General features: G+C 45.5%; 1 protein-coding gene and 1 pseudogene across 5 annotated transcripts in view; both read left to right on the top strand.

Annotated features, from left to right (window-relative positions):
- The window catches only part of MTR (5-methyltetrahydrofolate-homocysteine methyltransferase), a 163,096-nt gene extending 147,405 nt beyond the window's left edge, over positions 1 to 15,691 (top strand). For all 4 annotated transcript variants that reach the window (XM_079899952.1, XM_079899954.1, XM_079899951.1 and 1 more), the window contains 7 exons: positions 1,013 to 1,088; positions 3,613 to 3,768; positions 5,283 to 5,479; positions 8,339 to 8,539; positions 9,238 to 9,430; positions 10,871 to 10,983; positions 11,437 to 15,691. In XM_079899952.1, coding sequence (XP_079756078.1) covers positions 1,013 to 1,088; positions 3,613 to 3,768; positions 5,283 to 5,479; positions 8,339 to 8,539; positions 9,238 to 9,430; positions 10,871 to 10,983; positions 11,437 to 11,523 — 1,023 coding nt within the window. In that variant the 3' untranslated portion in view covers positions 11,524 to 15,691. The remainder of the gene's footprint in view (positions 1 to 1,012; positions 1,089 to 3,612; positions 3,769 to 5,282; positions 5,480 to 8,338; positions 8,540 to 9,237; positions 9,431 to 10,870; positions 10,984 to 11,436) is intronic.
- On the top strand, positions 15,315 to 15,684 carry LOC307175095 (large ribosomal subunit protein eL34-like; annotated as a pseudogene). The gene has a single exon. The product of its transcript is annotated as a large ribosomal subunit protein eL34-like (transcript).
- Positions 15,692 to 27,283: the final 11,592 nt, after the last annotated feature.

The raw sequence follows: 27,283 nt of genomic DNA, 5'->3' as shown, positions 1-27,283 counted from the left end.
CACTGGACCACCAGGGAAGTCCGATCCTACAGTTTTTAATGTGAATTTGCTGTTTGGAGGAGGGGAAGGTTTGGGATCATTTTTGGGAAGTCCTTCTTTCTAGTTCACATCAGCGTTCTTCAGTGTTCCCAGTAATTTTGGGTTATATTAAGGTTAATTTTATTTATTCCTCCAAACATGTACTGAGTAAGAAGTAGGTGTTGGGTGCTGTGCTGGCTGCCACTTATGAGAATGAATAAAACATGAGCTCATAGGCAGCAGGGAGATGGGGACTGAGTGTACTGGGGTGGCGCCCACAGATCCTTCTGCTTGAGGAAATAATGGAAGAGAATGCAGACATTAGGCAGGACCAGTGTAAGTCTCTCTGCCTGATCGCCCGAAGCTCTCTGTGCAGAATAATGTTTCAAGAACTGTCCCTCTGTAGACTAGCTTCAGGAGATGCATGGAGACTAGGCATGATGACTCCTTAGAGGTCGTTGGGATATTTCTTCCTGGTTATCTGCTTGCTGGGCCTTGTGTATGGGGAGGCGGGGGGTGTATTTCAGAGGTGGCCAGGTAAGTGAAATGGGATAACAGACAGCGAGACGGGAACAAGTTTCTGAGGCGTCAGCTGGACCAGGGCACTGTGGTTGGCCTTCCCCTTCCTTAGTTTGCCTACGTTTGGCTGTTTCTTGGTTCTGCCTTCTGGGCCTCAGGGCGGTCGGTGGCCACCAGTTAATCCCAGCCTCAGGTGAAGTACAAGCAGGAGGCCTCACGGTGAAGGCTGCAGGTCCGCCTTGCATTTACGTATCCATATGTAACGGGTGCTCATTGCATCTTTACTCTCTATTGTTCTGGTGCTGATGTGAAGCCATATTGGATGAAAAAGGAAGAGCTTTCTAGGATATGAATTTTCATGAATAAAAGCATATTTTTTCTTGCAAAACTTATTTACTAGCTTCCTTGGGCTTGCTTTCATAGTAGCAGCTGAAACGCTGAGTCTCTGACTGAATAACTTTTCCTTTTTTCATAGGAAAGAAGATACTTAACCTTAAGGCAAGCTAGAGAAAGCGGTTTCCATATTGACTGGCTGTCAGAGCCTCCCCCAGGTCTGTATGGCTATTGGTTAGAGAAAAGTGCATGTGATAACTGTGCGCTGAAGAGATGTTTGCATTTACTGAGCAGCAGAATCAAACAGGCAGCTAAAAACTCTTAATTATGTTCAGTGATGATCAAAAATAAAAGTCTACAGGTGCCATTTATGGAGAACTAAACACTGTCCTGAGATTGACCTGCAGCGGCTCTGAGTCCTTGACACAGGAAGTGCTATTATCCCCACTTTTACTTGAAGAAACTGAGTTTTGGGTAATGACTTGGGAGGTTACTAGCATTCTATCTCTGATCTGTCTTCTAAACCCGTACTCTTGCCTCTGTGCTTTGTTTGAGTGGGCCTCCTTCAGGTTGAAGCCAGTTCTAGAGACCTGCCTGGGTGGTGCTGTCACTACCTTGGCCTAGGTCCCAGGCGGGCCCAAGTGCAGACGTGGAATGTCTGAAATTGCAAATGCCTGTGCGTTGAACAGACCTTAAAACATTGCAGTGAAGCAGGCTCTCCTATTTTTGTTCACTCTCATTCTCTCTTGGATGCGTCCCTCTTTTGATTTCTTTCATTTGGTTTCTTGCCCTTCTGATTTCTAGCCACTTTTCTTGCCTTGCATAGGTGTTCATGAAGGAATAAAATGTGCAAGACGTTTTGACAGTTTCAAAGAGGCATGTGACACGAATGCAAAATCGAGACAGGGTGAACAGGGGTTATATTAATTGAATCTGTATTTCCAAGGTAACATCTCAAATCCACTTTCATTGCTCACGACCCCCGTGTTCTGCACACACTCAGCAGAGTGGATTAAATTGGAAACATAGGTGAGCTGGGTTCTAGATTCAGTCCTGCTGAGTTCAGTGCGGTTTAGTGAGAAGAAGGCAGATGGGGACCTGGGAGGCTTGGGTTCTGATCCCAAGTGACCTTGAGCATATTGCTTCCATGTTTGACAGTTTCTAATATGTAAAAAAGAAGTTACTTTATGGAAATGTGAGGATAAAATAAGACATGTAAACCTTAGAAAAAATATAAATCACTATATAGTCCAAACTATTATTTTCTCTTTTCCTTTCAGTATGAAATTGGAAAAATATCACAAGGGGGAGCCCACTTTAGCCAGGCCAAGCGTCCAAAATACATGTCAGTGGCAATAGTCCACTGAAGGCCTGCAGCACCAGGTGGCAGTGGTGACACTTTTCAAGTGGCTGTTTAAGCCCCATGTAGGGCCCCTAAGGACAACCCAGCCCTAGCGTAGTTGCAAGAAGTCAATAAAGAGAGAAGGAAAGGTTCTTCTCTCTAGGTCTTTGGTGGTAAAACCTCAAACACATCTCCAACTCTGGCCGACAAGCTCATTCAAGAATAACACCCTTGAGTGACCCGGAAGCAGAGCGTTTCCCTGACTTTCCAGGCAGGGTGGCACTTCAGTCAGGAGAATAGCTGTAATTTCTTTTTCATTACCAAACAAACCAGTATAATGGAATATTTACAAAGCAAGGATTGTCCTGTATAATAAAAAGATGACCAGGAACACATGGGGGAAAGCTACCATGAACTATGTCAAAAGGTAGAGATTTCCAGGCAAAATTAAGAAGCTGCACATACTTTTCTTTTCCTGTACTTTCACCTCTCACTGTTACTAACGAGGGAAAAACACTCTCGAGACTTCCGTGTTATCCCTGAGCACCTGAGCGTGGTGCTTTAGTTTAAGTTCTCTGGTCCTTATTTGCAGATCAGGAAACTGAGGGTGTGAGGGCTGGGAAGCGGGCAGCGGAGTGGTCACCTTGGACCCCAGCCTAACCAAACGGGACTTGGTGGCACGGGGCGGTACTGGTGCCCCAGGAAGCCCAGTGGCACCGTCTGTCTCTGAAGTCTTCACCAGTATTTCACTTAGGATCTTTTTTAGATTCACAAGGAGGCGTAAAGAAGACTGTATTGAACATTCGTGTACCTCCACCAGGCACTTAAGGAATAAGCTACTGCCCACTTAAAAAAGACAAAACCATACATGTGGGAATTACTGTGAGCCCCTCCCTGCCCTGCAGGATCCTGAATTTGATGCCTCATTTCCGTGCATTTCTGCAGACTTCGATTATGTGCATATGTTCAGTAGGCAATACATTGATCGATTATTGATTCATGTTTTTAAACGTTATGGAAGTGGCCTGTTACATGTGTCTTTCTCCAGTGCTCTTTCTTTTAGTATCATCTTCATTTGTACAAGTGAGATCAACCCCAGTCTGTCTTGTTTCTTGGGCGGGGGTGTTGGTGGGGAGGGTTGAGGGAAGAGTTTCCAAGGGCGGTGCAGTCAGTCAGCTGCAGGGGAAGAAGAGTTTTTTTTAAGATGTGCTGGCGAATTACTCCTTCTCCTCAGTAATTTCAAGTTCCCCTCTTTGTAAAACAACTCCTCCGGGTGACAGGAGGGAGGCGGAGCGTGGGAGCCAACAGAGCGGGAAGGCCTCCCGCAGGCGGCACCAGGCATGAGTGGCACTGAGCCCCAGGCCGGCGCCAGGGTTCACGCCTCTCACTCTGTCCTGTAGTGAAGCCCACATTCCTTGGGACTCGGGTCTTTGAAGACTACGACCTGCAGAAGCTGGTGGACTACATTGACTGGAAGCCTTTCTTCGATGTCTGGCAGCTCCGGGGCAAATACCCAAACCGAGGCTTTCCCAAGATATTTGACGACAAAGCTGTAGGTTAGTTCAGTAAGTCCTTCCATACTGCTCTGGTATCCGAGACATGGTCTTGGGACTTTGAAGACAAGAATAGATGGTGAGCAGCGGGGTGGATTATGCAGGAGAGAGTTTACTGTTATGACATGATGAAGGGTACTGTTCCATCCGCTTGGCTCTTTGACAGTTTGTAATCTGCTGGGTTGGTCCTTATTTACTGACTACATTTCGCATTTCATTTATCCATTCTTTACTAAATGTTTATTGACATCAGTTACATGCTGGGCACTGGGGATAAACGAAAGAAAAATGTATCAAAAAGAAGATGTATCATCGCTGCCGTCTGGTACCCGGCTGGCTGGTGCAGCATTGGAGGGTGATTCCCGTACAGCAGGACGAGCTCCTGCTGCGGTACCAAGGCCCAGCTTCTGTGGACACAGGGAAATGAGTCAGACCTCAGAGTGGGACATCAGGAGAGGCTTCCTGGAGGAGGTGGTGTTTGAACTGCTTTTTGAAGATTAGTGGGAGCTACTGGGCCTGGGACTGGGAATGTGAGGTGGTGATGAAGAAAAGGACACTCCAGGCCGAGGAGACTGAGTGGGAAGGCACAGACACGTGGGCTGATTTGGGGACCGGCAAGGAGGCTATTGTGCCTGCTGGGGAGGGGCTGGGGGTGACAAGCTAGTTGATAGATAAACTGCTAGCCCTGTGTCTCGCTGTCAGCCCTGCCCCCAGAGACATGGGACCGAAACACTAAGCCCTTCAAAGGGTTCTGTAACAGCCAGCTCAGAGCGAGGTGGGGGGTGGACTGGTGGGTGTGTGGGGTTAGGGCTGAGGGGAGCCTGGGAGAGTGGCCCTTGCCCACTTCCTGGGGGGGCCCTGGGGTGCGTGTTAGGTGCTGTGACTCAGCAGCTCCCAGGCTAGCCGAGGTGCAGCAGTGGGCAAGGGCCTCTCATTCTGATCTGCTCCCGGGTGATCACAGATGAGCAGTTGAGTGACTGAAGCAGGGCTGGCCAGGCCCGGACAGAAAGCCTAACCCTAACCCCACTGGCTCCCGCCGGAACCAGGTGAGGGCCTGATGGGCCCTGGGCTGGGCCATCCAGGAGCAGCACTGAAGTCACACTCCACTCCTCAGGCTGTTCTGCACCCCCAGGGGTCACGGCGAGGTCAGGGGAGCTGTCTGTGCACCAGGAACGTGGTGGTGGAAGGGTCTGGCCTGCCTTGTCTCGCTCTCTGTCTGACACATTGCTGCGCGGAGCCAAGAGCTGGCTCTCTGCCTTTTGTTAAATGGAAAAATAAGTGGCTTGAGCTGGCAAAGCAGACTGTGTACGGGAGCTGCACTTAGCAGAACTGCTGAACCCTTAGCTCATGCACCTGGGGTTGCTGATGGCAAACACTGATTTTTAAACTATTTGAGGGCAAAAGAGAGGGGTGAAGAGAGAAGATGACTGAGGAGAGGTAGTAGTTTTAAAAAGAAGCATGCTTTGCTGGTTATTACTGGCATCTCTAAGTGAATTCTTACGATATTTTCCTAACAGGTGAAGAAGCCAAAAAAGTCTATGATGATGCCCAAAATATGCTGCAGGCACTGATTAGTCAGAAGCAGCTCCACGCCAGGGGCGTGGTTGGGTTCTGGCCAGCGCAGAGCAGCCAGGACGACATCCACCTGTATGCGGAGGGCGCGGCACCCCAGGCCGTGGAGCCCATCGCCACCTTCTACGGACTCAGGCAGCAGGTGCGGAGGCCGTGCGGCCAGCGGACACATTGCCCTGCTCTTTGTTTTAAGCACTCACAAAACATAAATAAGAATGGTGTAAGTTTGAACTTTGTGTAAGCATAGCTCTGCCCCACCTCACCCCAAATGACCAGTCACAGCCCCAAGCTCAAGGCATTTGTGATGTAGAGAAGGGGCCAGTGTGGGTTTAGAAGCTGGGCCTCTCGGGCACCAGCAGGAGGGAGGTGTTTCCTGTCGGGGTTGGATGGGTGAGGAGAAACACTGCTGCTGCCTCGGGGGGTCATGCACAGGTGGACATTCACTTGCTCAAGAACATTGGTTTGCATCCGGGCCTGTCATTAAAATAGGCTGGCGGCTCCTTTCTCAAGGCGAAGACGGGGGGTGGGGAGCAGACACATTCGCTGGATGTCTACCAGGGGCCAGCTGCTTAGCAGGGCACTTAATGGACCATCTTGTTTCATTTCCACACAACCTGTTGTCGGGCAGTTTATATGTTTCCATTTTGCAGAGGTGAAAACAAAAGCTGATGGAGAGTGCGCTGAGCTGCGCAGCTCGGAGGGGAGAGCCCAGCCTGTCCACGCCCCGATGGCTGTTCTCTCATGCCACTGGCTTCTCCCGGGTCATAGAACAGGCTCTCCTCCACACGGCTCCCTCTCCTATGACCCCACCTTTAAACATGCAAATCTGTAAGCATGTCCCTTTAGCTGCTATAAAAAATGAGCTGGGGCTTCCCTGGTGGCGCAGTGGTTGAGAGTCCTCCTGCCGATGCAGGGGACGCGGGTTCATGCCCCGGTCCGGGAAGATGCCACATGCCGCAGAGCGGCTGGGCCTGTGAGCCATGGCCGCTGAGCCTGCGTGTCTGGAGCCTGTGCTCCGCAACGGGAGAGGCCACAACAGTGAGAGGCCTGCGTACCGCAAAAAAAAAAGCTGCCCTGATCAAGAATCGGAGCCAGAATTCACCAGTCATTAACAAAGGACAGTAGCAAGTGCTTCTCGCATGGTCTTATTACCATTTTCAGTCATTCAGGAGTGATAGTATTGCTTTTAATCATAATCACAATGTAATTCATAATGTCAGATGTTTTAACTATAACAACGTCTGAGGGAATCCTTAAACTTGGGACATTAAACAGTACCATAACAAGTTAAACGGGGACAGCTACACCATTACTGTGTGCACCCAGGCCCGGTACATCCTCAGTCTCTGCACCCAGGCCTGGTGCATCCTCACTCCGTGCACTCAGGCTCAGACACCTCAGAACACAAGAGGATTCTAATGTTAAGTTCTAGCCCCTCCTCACTAGGGAAGTGGTGACTTTTCTTTTAAAGAAGTAATTAAGGTCAGAAACCTCCACCCTGGCCTGAATTTCCATCCTTCAAGCCCTGTGTCCTCTGACCTCTTTTTACATCCAACACCATTCATGTCCAGGCAGTCTGTGGGGGACTGTATTAGGGCATTTAATATAATGACTTTTCAAAGTACGTGTATTACCTACCCAGATAGCTATTTCTAAGGATGTGCTTTTTTCCAGTACGCTGGAAAATTCTGGCTGCAGTGACTTACTGCTCCGGGAGTCTTCTGTTCTGAGTGGCTCTGATCGCTGTCTATTTTAAAGAGCTGTGTGGCTCTGTGACCTGTCTCTCCTTGTGGTGCTGGGAAACTTTGTTTCTCCTGGCTTTTGTTAGCAAAGAGCAGTTGTTGGGCAGAGTACAAGTGGAAGGCAGCTCCTCCCTGCATAGCTGGCCCTGGCTCTGTGACATTTCCACTTGCCTTCATCAAATACCTTCTTGTCTGCAGCCAGTTAACTGTTCTTTGCCCAATGTCGATTAGACTGTACTTGTTTCCAGAGCTGGCAAGCAAATAGCTGTGAAGCTTCTGGGTTGACTGCTCATTAATTGATCTGTCCTAAGCAGTGTTGTATAGTGGTCAAGAGCATTGGTTGTGGATCAGACCCATGGGCCTGCCACTGTCTGACCTTGAACTAGTTCTTCAAGCTCTCGCTGCCTTGGATTTCTTGTATAAAATGGAGCTGGTGGTGTCACTTACTTCACAAGGTTGTTGAGAGGATTGGATTAGTTAATTCGTATAAAGCACCAAGACCAGTGCCTGACACAGTCAGCACTCAGTAAATATTAGTCATTTGTTATTTACCTTCTCAGCAAACGTGTTGATTGTGAAGTATGTGTAAGACCTTATTTGTCAGCTCAATAGCAGGGATAAGTCAGTCATCAGCTGAAGATGGAAAGCAGGCGAGGATGGCCACCTGGCCTGAGGAGAGAACCCCAGAAGCAGATCCTGCTCAATTTTTTGATTGGTTTCAGGCCAGCCCAGCAGTGTCCTTAGCCATCCCCTGACCCACCGCCCGTGGTGGACAGCACGTGGCCCTGTGTTGCTGACCTTAGCCGTTTGTTGAACTGCTTCTGTCGATGTAAAGTAGAGGCTTACACACTTAGTGGACCCCCTTTGAACATAACTTTAGGATTTAATGTGGGTCTTGAATTGAAAACACTTTTGGAGGAAAAGAAAACCTTTTTATATGAATATTTAGGGTTCCAGTTCCTGTAGGCATTCAGTAAATGTTTGGTCAGTGTGTGAATGAGCGAGTTAACTGGTTTCTCGACCGTGTATGTCATTTCATGTCATATCTTTCTAAAAATCTCGTTCCATTTATTTATTCAACACATGTTTATTGAACACTCACTACATATCAGGCGCTCTCCTAAGTGCTGGGGATGTAACAGTGAACAAAACAGCCCCATTTGAAGCTGTATTCTTGGGAAGGTGCTCGATTGCTCTTCTCTGTGTGTTGGTGCCAGTTCCATGCTAATGGCCACTCTGCCCACTCCTTGTGCTTCAAGGCCGAGAAGGACTCTGCCAGCGCAGACCCCTACCTCTGCCTCTCGGACTTCATCGCCCCTCTGCACTCGGGCGTCCCTGACTACCTGGGTCTGTTTGCCGTCGCCTGCTTCGGGGTGGAGGAGCTGAGCAAGGCCTACGAGGAAGAGTGTGACGACTACAGCAGCATCATGGTCAAGGCACTGGGGGACCGGCTGGCCGAGGTAGAGCCGCGGTGCCCTGAGGCCAGAGTGCGCGCGCACGTGTGCATGTGCGTGTGTGTGTGTTTGGCTCTGACAGCACACATACTCTTAAATCCTGTATTTTCGAGTCACTCTCACGCCTCATCTTTGGGCACAGAGTACCCTTCAGCGATGCTGTAGTTGGAGTGGCCCGTGGAGCCTTGACTTCATTGTCTTGGTTCTGGTGTCGCCCTGTGCTTGTGATTTGATGTTTTCCAGAGGACCCTGCAAAGAGCCAAACAGGTTCTGTTTCAGAGCTTCTCGTTCTGATGTTGGGCTCGCCTGTAGATCCCTCATCTTCCTCTGTCGGGTGGGGCAGCCTAAGCTGTGGGAGCCGCTCCCCTTTTCCCGAGGCTCACAGCAGAGTCACTGGCTGCTGTCATGGTCCCCGCTCCTCCTTCTGGCCACAACAAGCTGTAGCCTGAGCGTCAGAGAAAGGTCTGAAGGGCCTCGGATCCTCGGATCATTGAATATGATCCTTGAGAGCCTGGGCTGAGGCCAGAACTGAGCCGCAGAGCAGCTGATGACAGTACAGATGAGTTGAGCCCCCGGCCCATCCCTCTCGCCGGTTCCCCCACCTGCTGTCGGGTCAGGGAGGTGTGTTTGCGGGCGGGACAGAGGGCAGGAGGGAAGGCAGGAGAAGGGCTCCCGCCTCCGTCCGACGGTGTGTTCCGCCCCAGGCCTTCGCCGAGGAGCTGCACGTGCGGGTCCGCAGGGAGCTGTGGGGCTACTGTGGCGGCGAGCAGCTGGCCGTGGCCGACCTGCGGAGGCTGCGCTACGAGGGCATCCGGCCGGCGCCCGGCTACCCCAGCCAGCCCGACCACACCGAGAAGCTGACCATGTGGAGGCTGGCGGACGTGGAGCGGCACACAGGTCAGCACCGGGCAGGCGCGCATCCTGCCTCATGTTACACACACGGTAGCAGGGGGAAGGCGTGCGGATGGAGCAGGTGGGAGACACGGAGAGGCTTACAGTGAGATCCCTGATCCCGTCGTTTCTCACTTCCAGCAGTGTGTTCTAGTCCTTCACCTCCATATTATTATTATTATTTATTATTATTATTTTTTGCAGTACGTGGGCCTCTCACTGCCGTGGCCTCTCCCGCTGCGGCGCGCAGGCTCCGGACGCACAGGCTCAGCGGCCATGGCTTACGGGCCCAGCCGCTCCGCGGCATGTGGAATCTTCCCGGACCGGGGCACAAACCCGTGTCCCCCACATCGGCAGGCGGACTCTCAACCACTGAGCCACCAGGGAGGCCCTTATATTATTATTATTTTAACAGGAGGAAAAGAAACTCATTTCAATTCGTGCACATGGAGGCCCTGTAGAATTATTGTTGAGTAGTGGTCTTTTATCACCATTTTCAGGTTTATCAGTTTTCATTATTTTCTTTTCACCTACAATAGATGGGAGCTTAGCTGACTCACATCAGCCCATACATCCCCTGCCCCATTTTCCTATTACACGTGTGTCTCTCCACTATTGAGCGACCTTTGTAACCTTTAATAATGTATTTCACGTCGCTCTCTCCTTCCACCACTTCTAGGAGTGTCTCTGGACCCTCGTCTCACAGAATTCCCACCCTTCTCTTCTGCTCCCTCTCTCTTTACTTCTGCACCACTGTGAACACAGTGTACTGTTTTCAGTGGCGTTCATCAAAAGCGTGCCATCCACGCCGAAGACGTTAAAGGAATGTAGATGGACATGAAGAGCTATGAGGCTCATTGAATCTAGGCTGGCAGGATGGCAGCGGCTCCAGGAGACAGGAGACGGGGACTTGGGGACCCGTTTCTGCCGTAAGCCAGCTGGGCGACCTTTGGCAAAGCACCGAGCCTTTACGTCGCTCCGTTGCCTTGTCCAGAATGTGAATGGCGTAGACTAGATAGCCTTGGTGTGGGCTCATCCTCAGTGGGGCCTGGCTGTCTGTCATTCCCCTAGTGGCCTTGGCCTCACAGGTGCACTTGCAGGTCCAGGTGGTGTCCGCATCTGCAGGGTTGGAGTCCTTGTCTAGAAGGCCCAGGCGTAGCCTCCATGGCTGATCTTGGAGGGCAGGCATAAGAATGTAGAGAGTCTTTTCCAGGCCTCTCCCCCCAGGTTAGAGGAGATCTGCACATCCTGAATTTGTTCATCCCTTTGGCGGGAATTTGCTAGACGAGTCTGCCCACATCTTTCATGCTGTCTCACATGTCCACCTGGAAGGCACAAGCTCACTCTCATTCACTTGTAAACAAGAATATGCTGGGAGCCTACCACTCGGCAGGCCTGTCTCAGCACTGAATAAATGAACGTTTCTCCCCATGCTGCTCTCCCCAGGCATCAGGTTAACAGAATCGCTGGCCATGGCACCTGCTTCAGCGGTATCCGGCCTTTACTTCTCCAATTTGAGGTCCAGATATTTTGCCGTGGGGAAAATTTCCAAGGATCAGGTAGGTTAGCTGTTTCATTGTGTGTGGCATCCCTAGAGGCCTGTCTTGTTTTGAATGGAACTGTTAGACCTGTTTTATTTTACATGTGAGTGAGAAGAAAATGAGAGGGAAAGGATGAAGAAATGTACTCCAGTTTATGTCTTGATTTGATTTCAGCCCACTGCCCCGTTTCTCGCCCTGCCGTTTACACAGAGACCAACCCTGCCACACCCCTGCCACACACACACCCCAGCCAGGCTCTCAGCCTGAGGTAGTTACGACATGTTGTTTTTCTGCCCGGAAAATAAGGCACCTCGATGAATAGATAAATATCTGTCTCCATTTAACTCAGTGGATTACTGTTAAGGCAAAAGACGTAAAACGTACTTAATGTATCTTGGCGAATGCTGTGTAAACTTGAGTTCACAAAGTCTTATCATTTTGGTTTAATAAACTGCTTTTAATCTTTTGCAGATTGAGGATTATGCTTTGAGGAAGAGCATGTCTGTGGCCGAGGTTGAGAAATGGCTGGGACCCATTCTGGGATATGATACAGAATAACTTCTTTTTTTTTTTTTAACCTTGTCTATACTTGTTTCCTCAAAGAAACACAGTCAAAAGTGCCTTAATAATAACAGCACAGCGGCCGCGAGCCTGTCTGCATCTGGTTGACCTTTGTGCCGCTCCAGGTTGTGGACGTTTGGTGGGACCTTGTGGAAGAACAGAGTGTTCCTACAGTTCTCGGAAAACAAGCAGCTGTTTCCCAGGGGACTTTGAATGAAGAGCAGTGAGCAAGATCCGGGGGGGTCCCCGGTCCCTCGGGACTAGGACAAGCCAGAGATGGAGGTCTTTTGCATTTCAAAGCGAGTCAACTTGCTTTTTTCATTTTTACACCAGACCTAGGAGACCATTTCTTCCTTTCTTTCTTTTTTCTTCTTTTCTTTCTTTCTTCTTTCTCAGAGAAAAGGCTGCAAGTCAGTTGAATAGGGGTATGTGACCCTGTGGCAGAGTGATGCTGTGGGCAACGGGGCATTTTGTCCTGAGTGGTTAGAGTGGTTACTCTGACAGGGGAGAAGCATCACTGTGCTCTTTCTCCCGAGACCTCCTTTTCTGAAGCCTCGATTAGACGCCTGCAGAAGTCCCTGTGGCCAGAGGCATGCTCTCCCCGCCGGCTTATCAGAGGTACTCAGGCTGCTGCTGGCCCTGGCAGGTCAGATACAGTCACGTTCTCCAAGCATTTTGTCCTCTCATGATCTCATATTCCCTCACCCTGAGGGGGGAAAAAGGAGGTGGGCGGAGAGAGTGGCCGCTAAGGGTAGTGAACAGCCTTGGGTTGTTTTCCGGAACTGAGTAGGCTCTCAGCTCAGCTGCGTGTCCATGCAGCGTGGATAGGTGAGCGGCATCACTCCACTCAGTTCTTCCTTTTTGGCGCTGCCCCAGCTCCAGACTCGCACGATATGGGAACAGCATGTGGACTTGTTTGTGGTCATCGCAGGGAGATGGTTAAGAACCAGGGCTTTGAAGTCAGACACACCCAGATTCGCGTTTCAGGTTTGCCGCGTTCTTGCTGTGCGACTGAAGTATCAGCACGATTTTCTCATCTGTGAAATGGAGACAAGAGAGACTAGCTCCTCTCTCACAGGCATGAGGTGTGGATTAAAGGAGGTGATGCACGTAGGCAGGTAACATGGGCTGCGGCGCACAGTGAGAGCTTGATAGACGGCAGCTTCTGTAGAGATCTCTAGGGGGTCCCCGAGCTCAGCACAGGGTAGGTGCTCATGGAAAGGGAATAAGAGATTAATGGAGGTGAAAAGATACTGGGGAAATGCATATGGGAACGACCGTGTTGAATATACTAGGTACCCTTTCTGGGATTAGAGCCCCATTGAACACAGTGACTGGAGAGAGAAGCTACTGTCTATGTCATAGGCAGCATCAGCCTTCATTGTCTGCGAGACAGTGCCCCCTCCCCTCATGATGTAAGCTGGCCTTGCCCCAAAGCAGTTATATCAAATATACACTCAGGTACATTGGAGGTGAAAGGGGGAAAAAACCTTAGCAAACGATAATCCTGCGTAACTGTAGCATATACATGTTTACCTGCAGAGTAACATGCCTTCTTAGGCATCGCTTGCCCTTAAAGTGAAGAGAATTGTATGCTTTCTTTAGGTCCATTTAATCTGTGCTAGATTGAGACGGGGACTCATTTTCCCCGAGACGCTCAGGTGGAGGACTTATTTTCTCTTCCATAGCAGGTATGTTATTCTGGGTGGTGGCACATCCTTCTTTAAGAAAGAATAACCCCCTCCAAATATTTTAATGTATTTTATCCGAATTACAGTTGCTAAGAGTCTCCCAGTTTCATTAAGTATGCACCATATCTTTTCTCAACTAGTTATGTGTTGGAATGGCTTCCTTAAATGTATTGTTGATCTAATCCCATGATGGATGCCTTTTATCTAAAGACAAAAACAGTTTGTGCAAGTTCAAGTGCCTATGTGTTCATTAAAGAATATAGAACATAGCTTGAAAACCCCTTAGTTTATGTCAGGTGACCTCAAAGGCAGGAAGGTGACCATTCTGCAGCCGGGGTCTTTTCTGTGTCTCTGCAGGTACGTCCAGAACCTCTCCTTGTCATCAACGTCTGTGGCTCTCACATCCACTCACTCACTCTCATCATTTCCATTAGGGATCCCATTTTTATTTTTTCCCTCTAAAGAAGCACTTGTTCGGAACCTTCCTCACTCTGCTGCTCACCCTGCTGTCTGTAACGTGGAGGCTGGTGTGTGGGATGGTGGTTGAGGTCAGGTCCTACAGCACCCTGTTTCTCATCTGAGATATTCTGCCGTCAGCCTCCCTCTATTCACAGCTGAGCTCATTTAGAGAAGAGTCTGCCCTCTTTCCATTTCTCTCAGGCTTGTCCTCGACAAATATCCGAGTGTCTACTCTGTGCCAACCACCTTCTCCTCCCATACTCTCTTTAACTCAGTGAAGTTAGGTTTTTGTTGTTGTTGTTTGTTTTTTTTACCCACCTCTTCTGTCATTAGTGCCCTCTTAATTGTTAGATCCCGTGGCCTTTCCAGTGATCTTTCTTCTCTGGGTTTGGGCAATATTAACCACTTCTTCAAAAATCTTTCCCTGGTTCCCCCTTGACTTCACTCTTCTGATTTACCTTCCATGTTTCTTGTAATTTCTTAGCTACTTTCATAGTTTTCTCTTCCTCTGCCCATTTAAAGCCTGGTCCTCATGAGCCTGTCACTGGTTAACTTCTTAGTTGTACAGTTTCAGTGGGCAATCTATCCAGACTCCTCTGTGCTGAATCACACCAAAGACTCGGTGTGTCTCAAACCAGTGTCATCTTACTCTTCTCGAATTCTCAGTGTACTCAGCAACAAACCTCAAACACACCCCATCTTTTTCTTGGACTCTTGCAGCTATCTAAAAAATTTGCACGTGAAAGACACGCTTGTCCTCCTTTTAGCTGAGAAGGTAAAATGCATGTTTGAGGCAGGCAGTGTTTAGGTTAAGGCTTGACTGAGGATTTGCAGGATAGAGATGAAGAAGCAAGTAGAAACAAATGAAGAACTACAGTATCTTTGTTCATGAAGGTAGTAAGGGTATCAAACCTCCCAAAAATGATCTACAGATTCAATGCCATTTCCAGCAGAAATTCCAACAGGTTTTGTTGGATGTGACAGGCAGATATCTGAACATCTGTGGAACAGCAAAGGACAAAGATGGCTGGCTGCTTCTGACTATAATGAGGAGGTTGAGGGGACCTTTTACAAGACAGTAAGTTTTATTACAGAGTTTGTGTTGTATGTGGTGCAGAAGTATGCGCTCTGAGCAGTGCAGCGAGCTAAGGAGCCTGAGAAATAGCCCAGGTGTATATGCTGCCCTTTGAGACGTGATGAGGTGGCACGGCAGGTCAGTGGGGGCAGGAAGCGCGGCTCCATAAGTAGTGCTAGAATAAGGGTTATCCTTATGGAAAACAATGGAATGGATTTCTGCCTCACACCTCACCTAGCAGTCAATTCCACATACATTAAGGTTTTGATTACGAAAAGCAAATACTTAAATGTTTGCATGGAAAAAAACCTTAGGGCCGGAAAGAATCTCTTGGGACATATGCTAATCATAAAAGAAAAGATGATTAAATCAAATATATTAAAACTAGCACTTAAGTTAAGCTAACAATTTAGTGTAGTAGAAAGACAAACCAAGACTTGACATTTACGATACAGTTAACCGAGAAAGGAGTAGTAAGCAGAATATATAGAGAATTCCTATTTTTTTAAAAAAAACAGAAAATAGCCTTCCTCTTCCGGGGACGGTATCCAGAGGCATTCAGGATGGTCCAGCGTTTGACATACAATTGTAGGCTGTCCTACAATACAGTCTCTTAACAAAACCAACCTGTCCCGAACCCCTGGTAATAGAATTGTTTACCTTTATACCAAGAAGATTAGGAAAACACCAAAATCCGCCTGTGGCGTGTGCTCAGGCCGACTTCAAGGAGTTCGCACTGTGAGACTTTAAGTTCTTGTGAGATCGTCTAAAACAAAAAAACATGTCAGCCGGGCCTATGGTGGTTCCATGTGTGCTAAATGTGTCCGTGACAGGGTCGAGCACACGTTCCTTACTGAGGAGCAGAAAATGGTGGTGAAAGTGTTGCAAGTACAAGCACAGAGTCAGAAAGCTTTATTTAGCTTTTGTATTTAAAAGTGAACCTTTTTGAGTAATAAAAAAAAATTAGAAAATACAAAAAAAAAAAAACAGAAGAAACTTGAAAAGACATTTCACAAGAAGAGGAAATACATAGGGCTTATAAATGAGTAGAAACTAGAAACCTTGGAGATATGAATTAAGACCACCATGAGCTTGCAGTTTATATCCATAAGATTTGTAAAATTAAGGAGTCTGACAGCACCAGGTGCTGAATGTGAGCTCATCCTTGTGTGGATGTGTAGACAGGCACCTCGGCTTTAGAGAACAACTACACCTCACAGAGTTGAACATTTGCATACTTCAGGATCTAGCTTATGACTCCACCTCCCAGTTGTGTATCCAGTAAACTCTTACATTTGTGTACCAGCAGGTGTGTACAAAAATGGTTATAGTAACATCTTCATAATAGTTAATAATGGGAAAAACTGAAATGCCATTCTGTCTACAAGAGAATGTTTAAGCAAATTAGGTATATTCACACTACGGGATATTATTCTGTAGTGACAAGAGGTGAACTACAGCTATACCTGACAATAAGAATGAATCTCAGAAAATATTAAGAAAAAAAAAGCAAGTTCCAGGGTATGGTTGAGACTATTTTTATTGAGCTCAAAACCAAGCAAAACCAAAGAGTACATTGTCTAAGCATACATAAATGGCAAAACTATACTGTAAGAAACAAAGCAAAACAATGCTAAACCAAAATTAAACCTACTGCTTACCTCTGAGAGGGAAACAGAGGGAGCGGATAACAGAGGGACACATGGGTAGCTGCTGGTTATTAGTAATGTTCTCGTTCTTAGGTTGTATAGTAGGTTTATGGTTTATTATGCTTTATAACTCATGTATATCATAGAATTCTGTATGTATTAAATATGTTGTATGTAATGTATTAAACATAAAAATAATAAAGGAAAAAGGGAATAATAAGCCAAAATCTGGGATGGTGACTTTGTAGGTAATGTTTTGTGTGTGTCAAATGTATTTTTTAAAGAAAGGAAGGACAGAGTGCACAGCAATGCAAAGGTGGGGACAGAGAGTGGAGCATCTGTGCCCTGTCCAGCCAGAGCTAAGCGTGGCTCCAGATACCGGGCTTTGGAGGATGATCGCTGGTGGCACCGTTGACGCAGGCAGAGAATGTAGGCGGGGAGGAGAAAGGAGCTCTGGACAAGTTTCCTGTGGCTGAATACCGGCAGTTGGACACCTGACTTTGGGATTTTGGAAGAATGGCGTTAGAACTGGGAGACTTCCACGTGGAGGTGGAGGTGCAGACGAGATCGCATCTGGAGAATCTGAAAAGAAGATGGAACTTGATTCTAGGACCAGGGACCAGGGAGGTGGGGAAGCCAATGGAGGAGCCGCCGTGTGGGGTAAAGGAGACCGGGAGAGGGGGCCACGTCAGGCAAAGCAAAAGAAGAGAGAGTTGAAGGCCTGGCCACGGAGCCTGGTGCTGCCGAGAGCTCTGGGAACTCGACCCCTCTCACAGGTGACCCTCGCTAGAGCAGTTTCAGGGGCATTGTGGGGACTAGCTGTGCTGGGTTGAAGACAGGGAGGAGAGGCAGGTTACTTGGTTATCTTAAGAGGGTGGGATGGGAAGGTAGAATTGAGTGGTTATTTATTTAGCTTTTATGTTTATTTATTTATTTATTTTTGGCTGCGTTGGGTCTTCGTTGCTTGGAGCGGGCTTTCCCTAGTTGCGGTGAACAGGGGCTACACGTTGCGGTGGCTTCTTTTGTTGTGGCGCACGGGCAATAGGCACACAGGCTTCAGTAGTTGTGGCTCACGGGCTCTAGAGCGCAGGCTCAGTAGTTGTGGCACGCGGGCTTAGTTGCTCTATGTCATGTGGGATCTTCCTGGACCAGGGCTCGAACCCATGTCCCCTGCATTGGCTAGCAGATTCTTAAGCACTGCGCCACCAGGGAAGTCCCTTTTTAAATATTTATTTTTTTATTTATATTTTATTTTTGGCTGTGTTGGGTCTTCGTTGCTGCACACAGGCTTTCGCTAGTTGCAGCAAGTGTGGGCTACTCTTGGTTGTGGTGCGTGGGCTTCTTATTGCGGTGGCTTCTCTTGTGGAGCACGGGCTCTAGGTGCGTGGGCTTCAGTAGTTGTGGTACACGGGCTCAGTAGTTGTGGCTCATGGGCTCTAGAGCACAGGCTCAGTAGTTGTGGCACACGGGCTTTGTTGCTCTGCAGCATGTGGGATCTTCCTGGACCAGGGCTCGAACCTGAGTCCCCTGCATTGGCAGGTGGATTCTTAACCACAGTGCCACCAGGGAAGTCCCAGAAACCTGCCCATTGTTTTCAAACTTCACATCCAGTTTGTTCTCACACCCAGATAGTTTTACCCACTAAATACCCCTGCCTGGCTTAGGGTCTCATCATTTCTCCTCTGGACCCCTCTGCCACAGTCTCTGGGTTAGTTTCCCAGCCTCCTACAGCTGTAAGAGTGAGCTCTGTGATTCTTTAAGCCCACCCCAATCCTTCTGCCTAAACAAGCCCCCCTTCCTCCCATTGCCTTGGATACACCCGAAGTCCTCAGACGTGTGCAAAGCTCTCCACATTCTGACCCCGCTCCACACGCTCCAGCAGCCCTAAAATGCTGCCGTTTCCCCACATGTCCTGACAGAGGTGTCTGCTTGCCTTGTCCCCTCCACCTGAAATTACCTCACCCCAACTCCACCCTGGGGCTTCAGGAAAGCTTCCCAGGCCTCCCCTCCCCTCCCCCCCCTCAGGGCTAAGTGAAGTCACACCTCATCCTACCTCCTTAATAGCATCATGCGTATTTCACAGTGCTCTTGTGGTAACAGTAATCTATCTCTCCCTTAGACTGTGATCCTGAAGGGTAGGTTTGGAACCTTGTTCATCTTTGTCGTGTCTAAAATAGCACTTGGTTCATGATAGGTGCTCAGTAAAGGTTGGCTTGAAAGAGTTGATGAGCAGATGCTTTCCTGGGAACAGTGGTTTGTAAGGAGAGCAGACTGAGAGCCCCACGAGGGCAAGGGCCGTGCTTCTCTGACTGGGCTCAGAGTCCCCAGAGCCTAACTCAGCCCCTGCCATGTAGTTCGGTACATGGGTTTTTTAAGTGAGCAGAGGGGAAGCCATGATGATTTTCTCTTGCTCAGAAAGAGGCTCTGGGGCATCAAAGCCCTAGCACCCTCCACACCCATCTTCACAATTTTTTTTTTACTGCCCATGAAGGCAACACACTGGCAGCCCTGCAGAAAAACCACCTCACTACAATAGCTTATCAATGGCTTACTTGCTATTGATCAGCTCTGTGTATTGTCAGATTACAGAACAGAGAGTATATTATGATTCTGTGTGTGTGTGTGTGTGTGTGTGTGTGTGTGTGTGAAGGAAATACATGCAGTGAAAATTTCTACAAAGATACACAAAATATCTTTTTTTAAAAATTTATTTATTTATTTTTGGCTGCGTTGGGTCTTCGTTGCTGTGTGCTGGCTTTCTCTAGTTGCAGCAAGTGGGGGCTACTCTTCATTGCGGTGTGCGGGTTTCTCATTGTGGTGGCTTCTCGTTGCGGAGCATGGGCTCTAGGCTTCAGTAGTTGTGGCACGTGGGCTCAGTAGCTGTGGCTCGTGGGCTCTAGAGCACAGGCTCAGTAGTTGTGGCACATGGGCTTAGTTGCTCCTTGGCATGTGGGATCTTTCCAGACCAGGGCTCGAACCCATGTCCCCTGCATTGGCAGGCGGATTCTTAACCACTGCACCGCCAGGGAAGCCCCACAAAATATCTTAAGTGGGAATCCCTCTGGGCAATAGGACTGGGGAACCAGGGGTGAGGGCCTCATGGTTTGGATATTTCTCACTCTTTCTGCACTGTTTTGAATTTTTACAACAAAGATATAAACATTACTGTACTTTTAAAAAGGTTAGCTCGTCAACAAATCCAACTTGAAATAGATATTATTTTGAATAATCTGAGTGAAAAGTTAGCACTTAAGTGAACTAACCCCTAAATTTGGTCACATCTCTCAACACTTGGAGTAGCTAATTCCATTTACATTCTCCCTTCTTCAAATGTAATTTTCAAAGATATCTTTTGCCTCCTCCCTTGCTTTTAAGTATTATTATAGCCTTTTGGAGACTCATAAAACAAGCAATCTCTGGAACTGTTGTCTAGGAAAGGATCTTGGATTAAATGATTTTTGAGAACCTTGAGAGCAGATATGCCATGAAATGGAAGAAACAAAAACCAGACAGACTCATGAATGATGTTTATCACAGTCTCTGCCTTCCGTAACGCAAATACATATGGCAACCTACAGAGTATGAAGCTTGCAGCAGCTGAGAAAAGAACTTTGAACTTTTTACAGTTCTGTTTGTTCTTTCACCCAGAGAGAAACCAGAATAGAGAAAAGTGACATTTCATTCCAGATTATCTGAAAGAAATTCAGTGGTTACCTGTCTTTAATCATGAGACATAATCCTCTTTGAGGAAAGAAGAGGCATTTATTTTGTGCATGTTTTCAGTGCAAATATGTGAAATCCAGTTGTCTTGGCGAATAGTGTTAAATATCATTAATTAAAAATACTTCAGGTCTCGGGAGATACAGGGACCAAGTGGCAGCGACAAAGACGTGTGAACTGCCCCTGCCGAAAATGAGCTCACGAGACAGATAATAAGTGTTTCCAAGGCTTTTGGCTACGTTTGCATCTTCTTATCTCAATTTATGCAGAATTTATGGATGATGGTGTTTGAGATGAAAGACTGAGGAAAATTCAGAAGAGACTGATGTTAACGAAGGTGAACTCTCCTCGGAGATTAAATATAAAACACCTCAACCTAGAGGATAAATATGTTTTACACAAACATTTGTTGGTGGAAGATTGGCTGGGTGGATCTTAGCAAAAGCAAAGGAAGATGATACAGATGCAGAGATTTCTATATATGACAGCCTCTCCTGGAGTATGATGAAAGGATTTCTTCCTCCCCCTAGTGTAAAGCTAGCCTCCTCAATTGTTATAACCAAGATCAGCTTCTTCTCAAGGAAGATGGCAAACAGAAGAATTGAAAGAAATCTAAGTACCTGGCAACAGAGGACCAGTATTGAAATCTAGACCAAAGCATTGTCTGCTGTATTTGAAAAACTCTTTATTTTCACTGATAAACCTTTAATAGCTCAGTAAGATACTTTTTCTGAAATTTGTATTTCATGTAATTTGGCTTATTAATATAGGTTATATTTGAATAATGAGTATAAAATCCAGATTTTCAGTTTCACTTACTTGAATGCAGAATGCATGAATACACATAAACACCCTGAGGTTCTGAGTGAAAAGCACATTAATTTAAAAATCTTATAATACATACTGTAATATATAAAATTCAGCCACCATAAAATATATAGTGCACACTAAAGTCATCATCTTTAGCTGTTTCTTAGAATTACTTGCTATTGAGATACTAAACTCAATATATTTAGAATGAAATCATAGATATTGCTGTTAAACCAGTGATAAGATTCAAAAGCAGCAAATTTATTTTAAAAGGAAATGCATATGTAGATCAGTGTCTTTCAAGCCTGGACCCCTTTAAAAGAGTACATGTTCTCACAGACAATCCCCCCTCCCCTGCAGCATGACTTAAAATAGTTTTATTATGACATTGCTTGCATGTGTACTGTCATAAAATCAGGGATAAATTCCTCAAGCTTATTTTACCTATACTGATATAAAACCAGAATAGAGTTATACAAATACAATTACAAAACCAATAAAATTTAAACTCAGTGATCAGTGATACTCATAATGATGAGCCAAAAGTATTCCAGTATTCCCACAAGAGCCTTCATCATCCAAGACTCATGAAAATTCAGTATAGCTTCAGTATTAGGTACATTTTACCATGCGAATTACGGTATTTGAAGGCTGGCCACCCAAGGATGATAAGGGTGATTCCTTTCCTTTAACCAGAAAATAGAAAACAAATTCTTCCCCCGTTGTCAGATAACAGAGTGTCTTCTGCTCTCATCTGTGGCAAAAGAGCCAAGCCTGACATGGTTTAAACTAGAGAGAGAGAGAGAGAGAGAGAGAGAGGGAGAGGGAGGGAGTCATGACGGGGTGTCAGCACAGACCCTGGAAGCTGAAGGGGCTGGTGCCTGGCAGGGCTGAGTCACTTAGCACCCTTGACATGGAGGGGGAAGGAAAACGCTAATTTTAGATGGTTTGTATCAGATTAGTAGGAGGATCTGACTTCAGAAAGCACAGTAATTATTGGGTTTTATTAAGTGAAAAGTGAGGTTTGGCTTTGGATGCCACCGTTAAATTTTGACTCACAAAGTGTGTGGTGGGGAGGTTGAGATTTCTGGATGGTGGAGAGCAAAAATGAATTTTACAAAGGGTTTGGCAGTATAAGTAGCCAACATATTTGGGCACATTTGAGAGTGGGGAGCCAGGGGAAATATAGGAAAGAATAACGGAGTCATGACTGCCTTAGAAATGGGGAGAGAGTGGAAAGGATTCTAGTGGGACCAAGCCTTCCTTCTGTAGGGAAAAGACGTGGGTGCTTACTCTAGTGGGATGGGTGTGTTGCCAATCGCTTTGATTTTACGAATACAGGCCACTTTGCTGACTCCTGAAAGGTAAAAATCTGAAAAACTTTGATTATTTTGTACTGCTAAAATTTGCTATAATAGGGGAAAAACCATTTACATCTACCTTTTAGACATTTTTCCCATGAGCTCAAACAATGCTGATGATACTAGAGAGAGAAAATGCTGATTGCACAGATTACCTCTCCTTTTGCTTTGGCTGAGATCCCCAAGAGGGGAAGAATTTACTGTCATATGGCATTTGTGCCTTCATTCGTATTCATTCAATCCATTCATTTATATGTTCATTTATCAAACATTTATTGGGCCAGGTCCTGTTCTAAGGGCTGGGTGTACAATGAGTCACATTCCCGGGCCTCATGGAGAGTAGTAGTGAACTGACTCCCTCCAGTACTTTGTATCATTCACGTCTTGAACAGCCTTCACTGCAGATTCAAAAGCAAAGGAGGTGGGGCTTCCCTGGTGGCACAGTGGTTGGGAATCCGCCTGCCAATGCAGGGGACACAGGTTGGATCCCTGGTCCTGGAAGATCCCACATGCCACAGAGCAGGTAAGCCCGTGCACCACAACTACTGAGCCTGCACTCTAGAGCCTTCCAGTGCAGAGAGTGCGGGTTCGATCCCTGGTCCAGGAGCTAAGATCCCACATGCCTCAGGGCCAAAAAACCAAAACATAACAACAACAAAAAACAGAAGCAGTACTGTAATATTGTAACAAATTCAATAAAGACTTTTAAAAAGTAAATAAAATAAACTTAAAATATAAAAGGGCAAGAGCTGTCTCTTCTGCTTTCTTTGCATGTTTTGAAACTTTGAAGAGATTGAGGAGAGCAGATGTTAGGTGTTTGTTAATGAACCGTCTGGCCTGAGGTGAATGGTTTTGTCTTTCAGTGGACAAGTGTGTGACTAGCTGTAGCGTAAGTTCTGTACTCTTCACCAATGCCTTCCCCCCACACCTCCAACAATTACTAGCTGGGTGACATTGGGCAACCTACATGGCCTCGATAAGCTGCGGCTTCTTCCTCTCTAAGATGACAGTGATGCTGGCACTCACCTGGCAGGATAGAGCATGTGCCTGAATGAAGTCCTCCACAGAAGGCATCCAGCATGTGCCTGGCTTAACATAAAAAATCTTCATTAACCGAAGAATGATAATGAAGACCCTTGGGAGATGTTTTATTTTCTCCATGCTTTACAGAAAAATGAATGCAACACCACATCAGACATACCTCATTTATAGACAATGTGTGTGACTCTATGAATACCAGAGGCACAAGGGGAGTTCAGGGGCAAGCAATGTAATAGTGGTGATATGGGGAATTTTCCAGAGGGAGCTATAAATATCACGGATGAGCCAACTGGGTGCAAATCAAGGCCATTGCTAATTAAGAGAAGGTGATTTGGGTTTTGTCAAGTATCTTATCAAATGTAGCATCACATTTCTGTACATTAACCTTCTCTTTATAGCAATTTTATTTTAATTTTGACGGGATTGAGTCCTAAATAGACATAAGTGGGAAACTTGTTTTGGTTCTACAATTATAGACAATATTCCTGTTACAGTTTTGACGTTTTACAAATGGATTATTCCAGTCATGAGGAGAATTATCAGACATGATGGGTAGTTTAGTGAAATCCACAGCACACCTGGAAAAGCACCCCAAATACACTACGTTATATTTGCATTATTTTAAAAGTTCACATGAAAATAGGTAGCATTTTTCATTATAAAACTTGTTCATTGCAAAAAGCTTGTAAACTACATAAAAGTATGCAGAGGAGAACAACTCATGATTCTATAATCCCCGTTTAGCTAGTATTAATGTTTTATTATATTTCTTTCCATAGTCTTTTCTTGTTTCTTTCCTTCTGTCCATCCTTGTGTGGGTAAGCTGAGTAGTGGCCCCCAAAGATATCCACGCCCTAGTCCCCAGAACCTGTGAATATTACTTTATATGACAAGAGATGTGATTAAGAATCTTGAAATGGGGAGATGATTCTGGCTAATCCAGTGAGGCCTAAGTGCAGTCACACCTGTCCTTAGAAGAGGGAAGCAGGGGGAGATTTGACACAGAAGAGGAAGGCGAAGTCACCACTGAAGCAAGACACTGTGCCACTGGCTTTGGAGATGGAGGAGAGGGCCATGAACCAAGGAAAGGAGGCAGCTCCCAGAAGCTGCAAAAGCAAGGAATTGGATTCTCTCCAGAGCCTCTGGAAAGAGGGCAGTCCTGCTGACACCTTGATCCTGGCCCAGTGATACTGATTTCTGACCCACAGAACTGTAAGAGAATAAATGTACGTTGTGTAAGCCACCAAGTTCATGGTTATTTGTTATAGCAGTGACAGGAAATGAATATATGATGAATGTATCAATTTTTGTACCTATCAGTCTACTTACCACATACCTTTTATAATATGACTTATATGTTACTGTATATATAAAACTACACATACATATTATATACACTACACATACATATTATATATATACTATACATACACATATTGTATATATCCATGTACCAGTGTTATTTTTTATTTGGTTAAAATATACATAACATAAAATTTACCATCTAAATCATTTTAAGTGATTAGGTGCCACAGCTCTGTGGCATTAAGTACCTTAACATTGTTATGCAACCATCACCACCATCCATCTTCAGAACTGTTTCACCTTCCCCAACTAACACTGTATACACATTAAACAGTCACTCCCCATTTCCTCTCCCCCTACTCCCAACCCTTGGCAACCACCATTCTACTCTCTGTTTCTATGAATCTGCCCCTCTAGGCACCTCATATATTTGGAATCATACAGTATTTGTCCTTTTATGACTATCTTGTTTCACTTAAGAATAATGTCTAAAAGGTTCATCCATGTTGTAGCATGTGTCAGAATTTCCTTCCCTTTTAAGGCTGAATTATATTCCATTGTATTAATACACCACATGTTGTATACCCATTCATTAATTGATAGAGACTTGGGTTGCTTCCACCTTTTGGCTATTTTGGATAACGATACTATGAACATTGTGTACAAATATCTGATTGTGCCCCTGCTCTCATTTCCTTTGGGTATATAGCCAGAAGTGGAATTGCTGAATCATTTGGTAATTCTATGTTTAATTTTTTGAGGAATTGCCATACTGTTTTCCACAGCAGCTGTACCATTTTACATTATGACCTATAGTGCGCAAGAGCTCCAGTTTCTTGCCAACATTTGTTATTTTATTTTATTTTATTTTATTTTTGATAATAGCCATCCTAATGGGTGTAAAGTGATATCTCATTACGATTTATACATATCTATTTTTATATTACTTTTTTCCCACCTTGTTTTAAATCAAATTCTTCAAAGATTTTTTTAAGCCTATGTAACAATCTATTCTAAATACATGCTATAACTTATATAACCATTCCTCCTTGTGGAACGTTTGGCTCTTTCTAACTTTTTACCATTGTAGGTTACAAAAGTGTGAGCATAAATGAACACTACACCTTTGTCCACATCTCTGAGAACGTCCTAAGAATGAATTACTCAAAGGAGCATTACATTGAAAACTGTTGGTGTGTTTAACGAAATTACTTTCCAAAAGGCTGTTTCAATCTGCAGACTGTGAGAGTGCTGAGTAGCACATTTTTACACGTATTTTTTTTTTTTCAGGTGCAGGGTATCTTTACAGATGAGAATACCTGTGAACTTGAACATCCATAGAAGCAGAATCCACTTGCTTATTTGGGTACAAAAGGCTAATTTTTTTGTCAATGTTGGGTTGGATTGTTGGTTTTAAAGACAGTTAGACTTGATTTATCTTTAGATTCTCAAGAGACAAAACTTCCACATGAAAAAAAAAGGCAGGTTTTTTTTTTAATTTTTGAATTTTATTTTATTTTTTTTATACAGTAGGTCCTTATTAGTCATCAGTTTTATACACATCAGTGTATACATGTCAATCCCAATTGCCCAATTCATCACACCACCAACACCACCCCCCTGCCGCTTACCCCCTTGGTGTCCATACGTTTGTTTTCTACATCTGTGTCTCAATTTCTGCCCTGCAAACCAGTTCATCTGTACCATTTTTCTAGGTTCCACATATATGCGTTAATATATGATATTTGTTTTTCTCTTTCTGACTTACTTCACTCTGTATGACAGTCTCTATATCCATCCACATCTCTACAAATGACCCAATTTCGTTCCTTTATGGCTGAGTAATATTCCATTGTATATATGTCCCACATCTTCTTTATCCATTCGTCTGTCGATGGGCATTTAGGTTGCTTCCATGACCTGACTATTGTAAATAGTGCTGCAATGAACATTGGGGTGCATGTGTCTCTTTGAATTATGGTTTTCTCTTGGTATTATGCCCAGTAGTGGGATTGTGGGATAATATGGTAATTCTATTTTTAGTTTTTTAAGGAACCTCCATACTGTTCTCCACAGTGGCTGTATCAATTTACATTCCCAACAACAGTGCAAGAGGGTTCCCTTTTCTCCACACCCTCTCCAGCACTTGTTGTTTGTAGATTTTCTGATGATGCCCATTCTAACTGGTGTGAGGTGATACCTCATTGTAGTTTTGATTTGCATTTCTCTAATAATGATGTTGAGCAGTTTTTCATGTCCTTCTTGACCATCTGTATGTCTTCTTTGGAGAAATGTCTATTTGGGTTTTCTAACCATTTTTGGATTGGGTTGTTTGTTTTTTGCTATTGAGCTGCATGAGCTGTTTATATATTTTGGAGATTAATCCCTTGTCAGTTGCTTCATTTGCAAATATTTTCTCCCATTCTGAGGGTTGTGTTTTTGTCTTGTTTATGGTTTCCTTTGCTGTGCAAAAGCTTTGAAGTTTCATTAGGTCCCATTTGTTTATTTTTGTTTTTATTTCCATTACTCTAGGAGGTGGATCAAAAAAGATCTTGCTGTGATTTATGTCAAAGAGTGTTCTTCCTATGTTTTCCTCTAAGAGTTTTATAGTGTCCAGTCTTACATTTAGGTCTCTAATCCATTTTG

This window comes from Stenella coeruleoalba (genome assembly GCF_951394435.1).
Source record: "Stenella coeruleoalba genome assembly, chromosome: 16".
NCBI classification, from domain to species: domain Eukaryota; kingdom Metazoa; phylum Chordata; class Mammalia; order Artiodactyla; family Delphinidae; genus Stenella; species Stenella coeruleoalba.
Note: the sequence above shows the minus strand (reverse complement) of the source record. Positions and strands in the feature narration are given on the sequence as shown.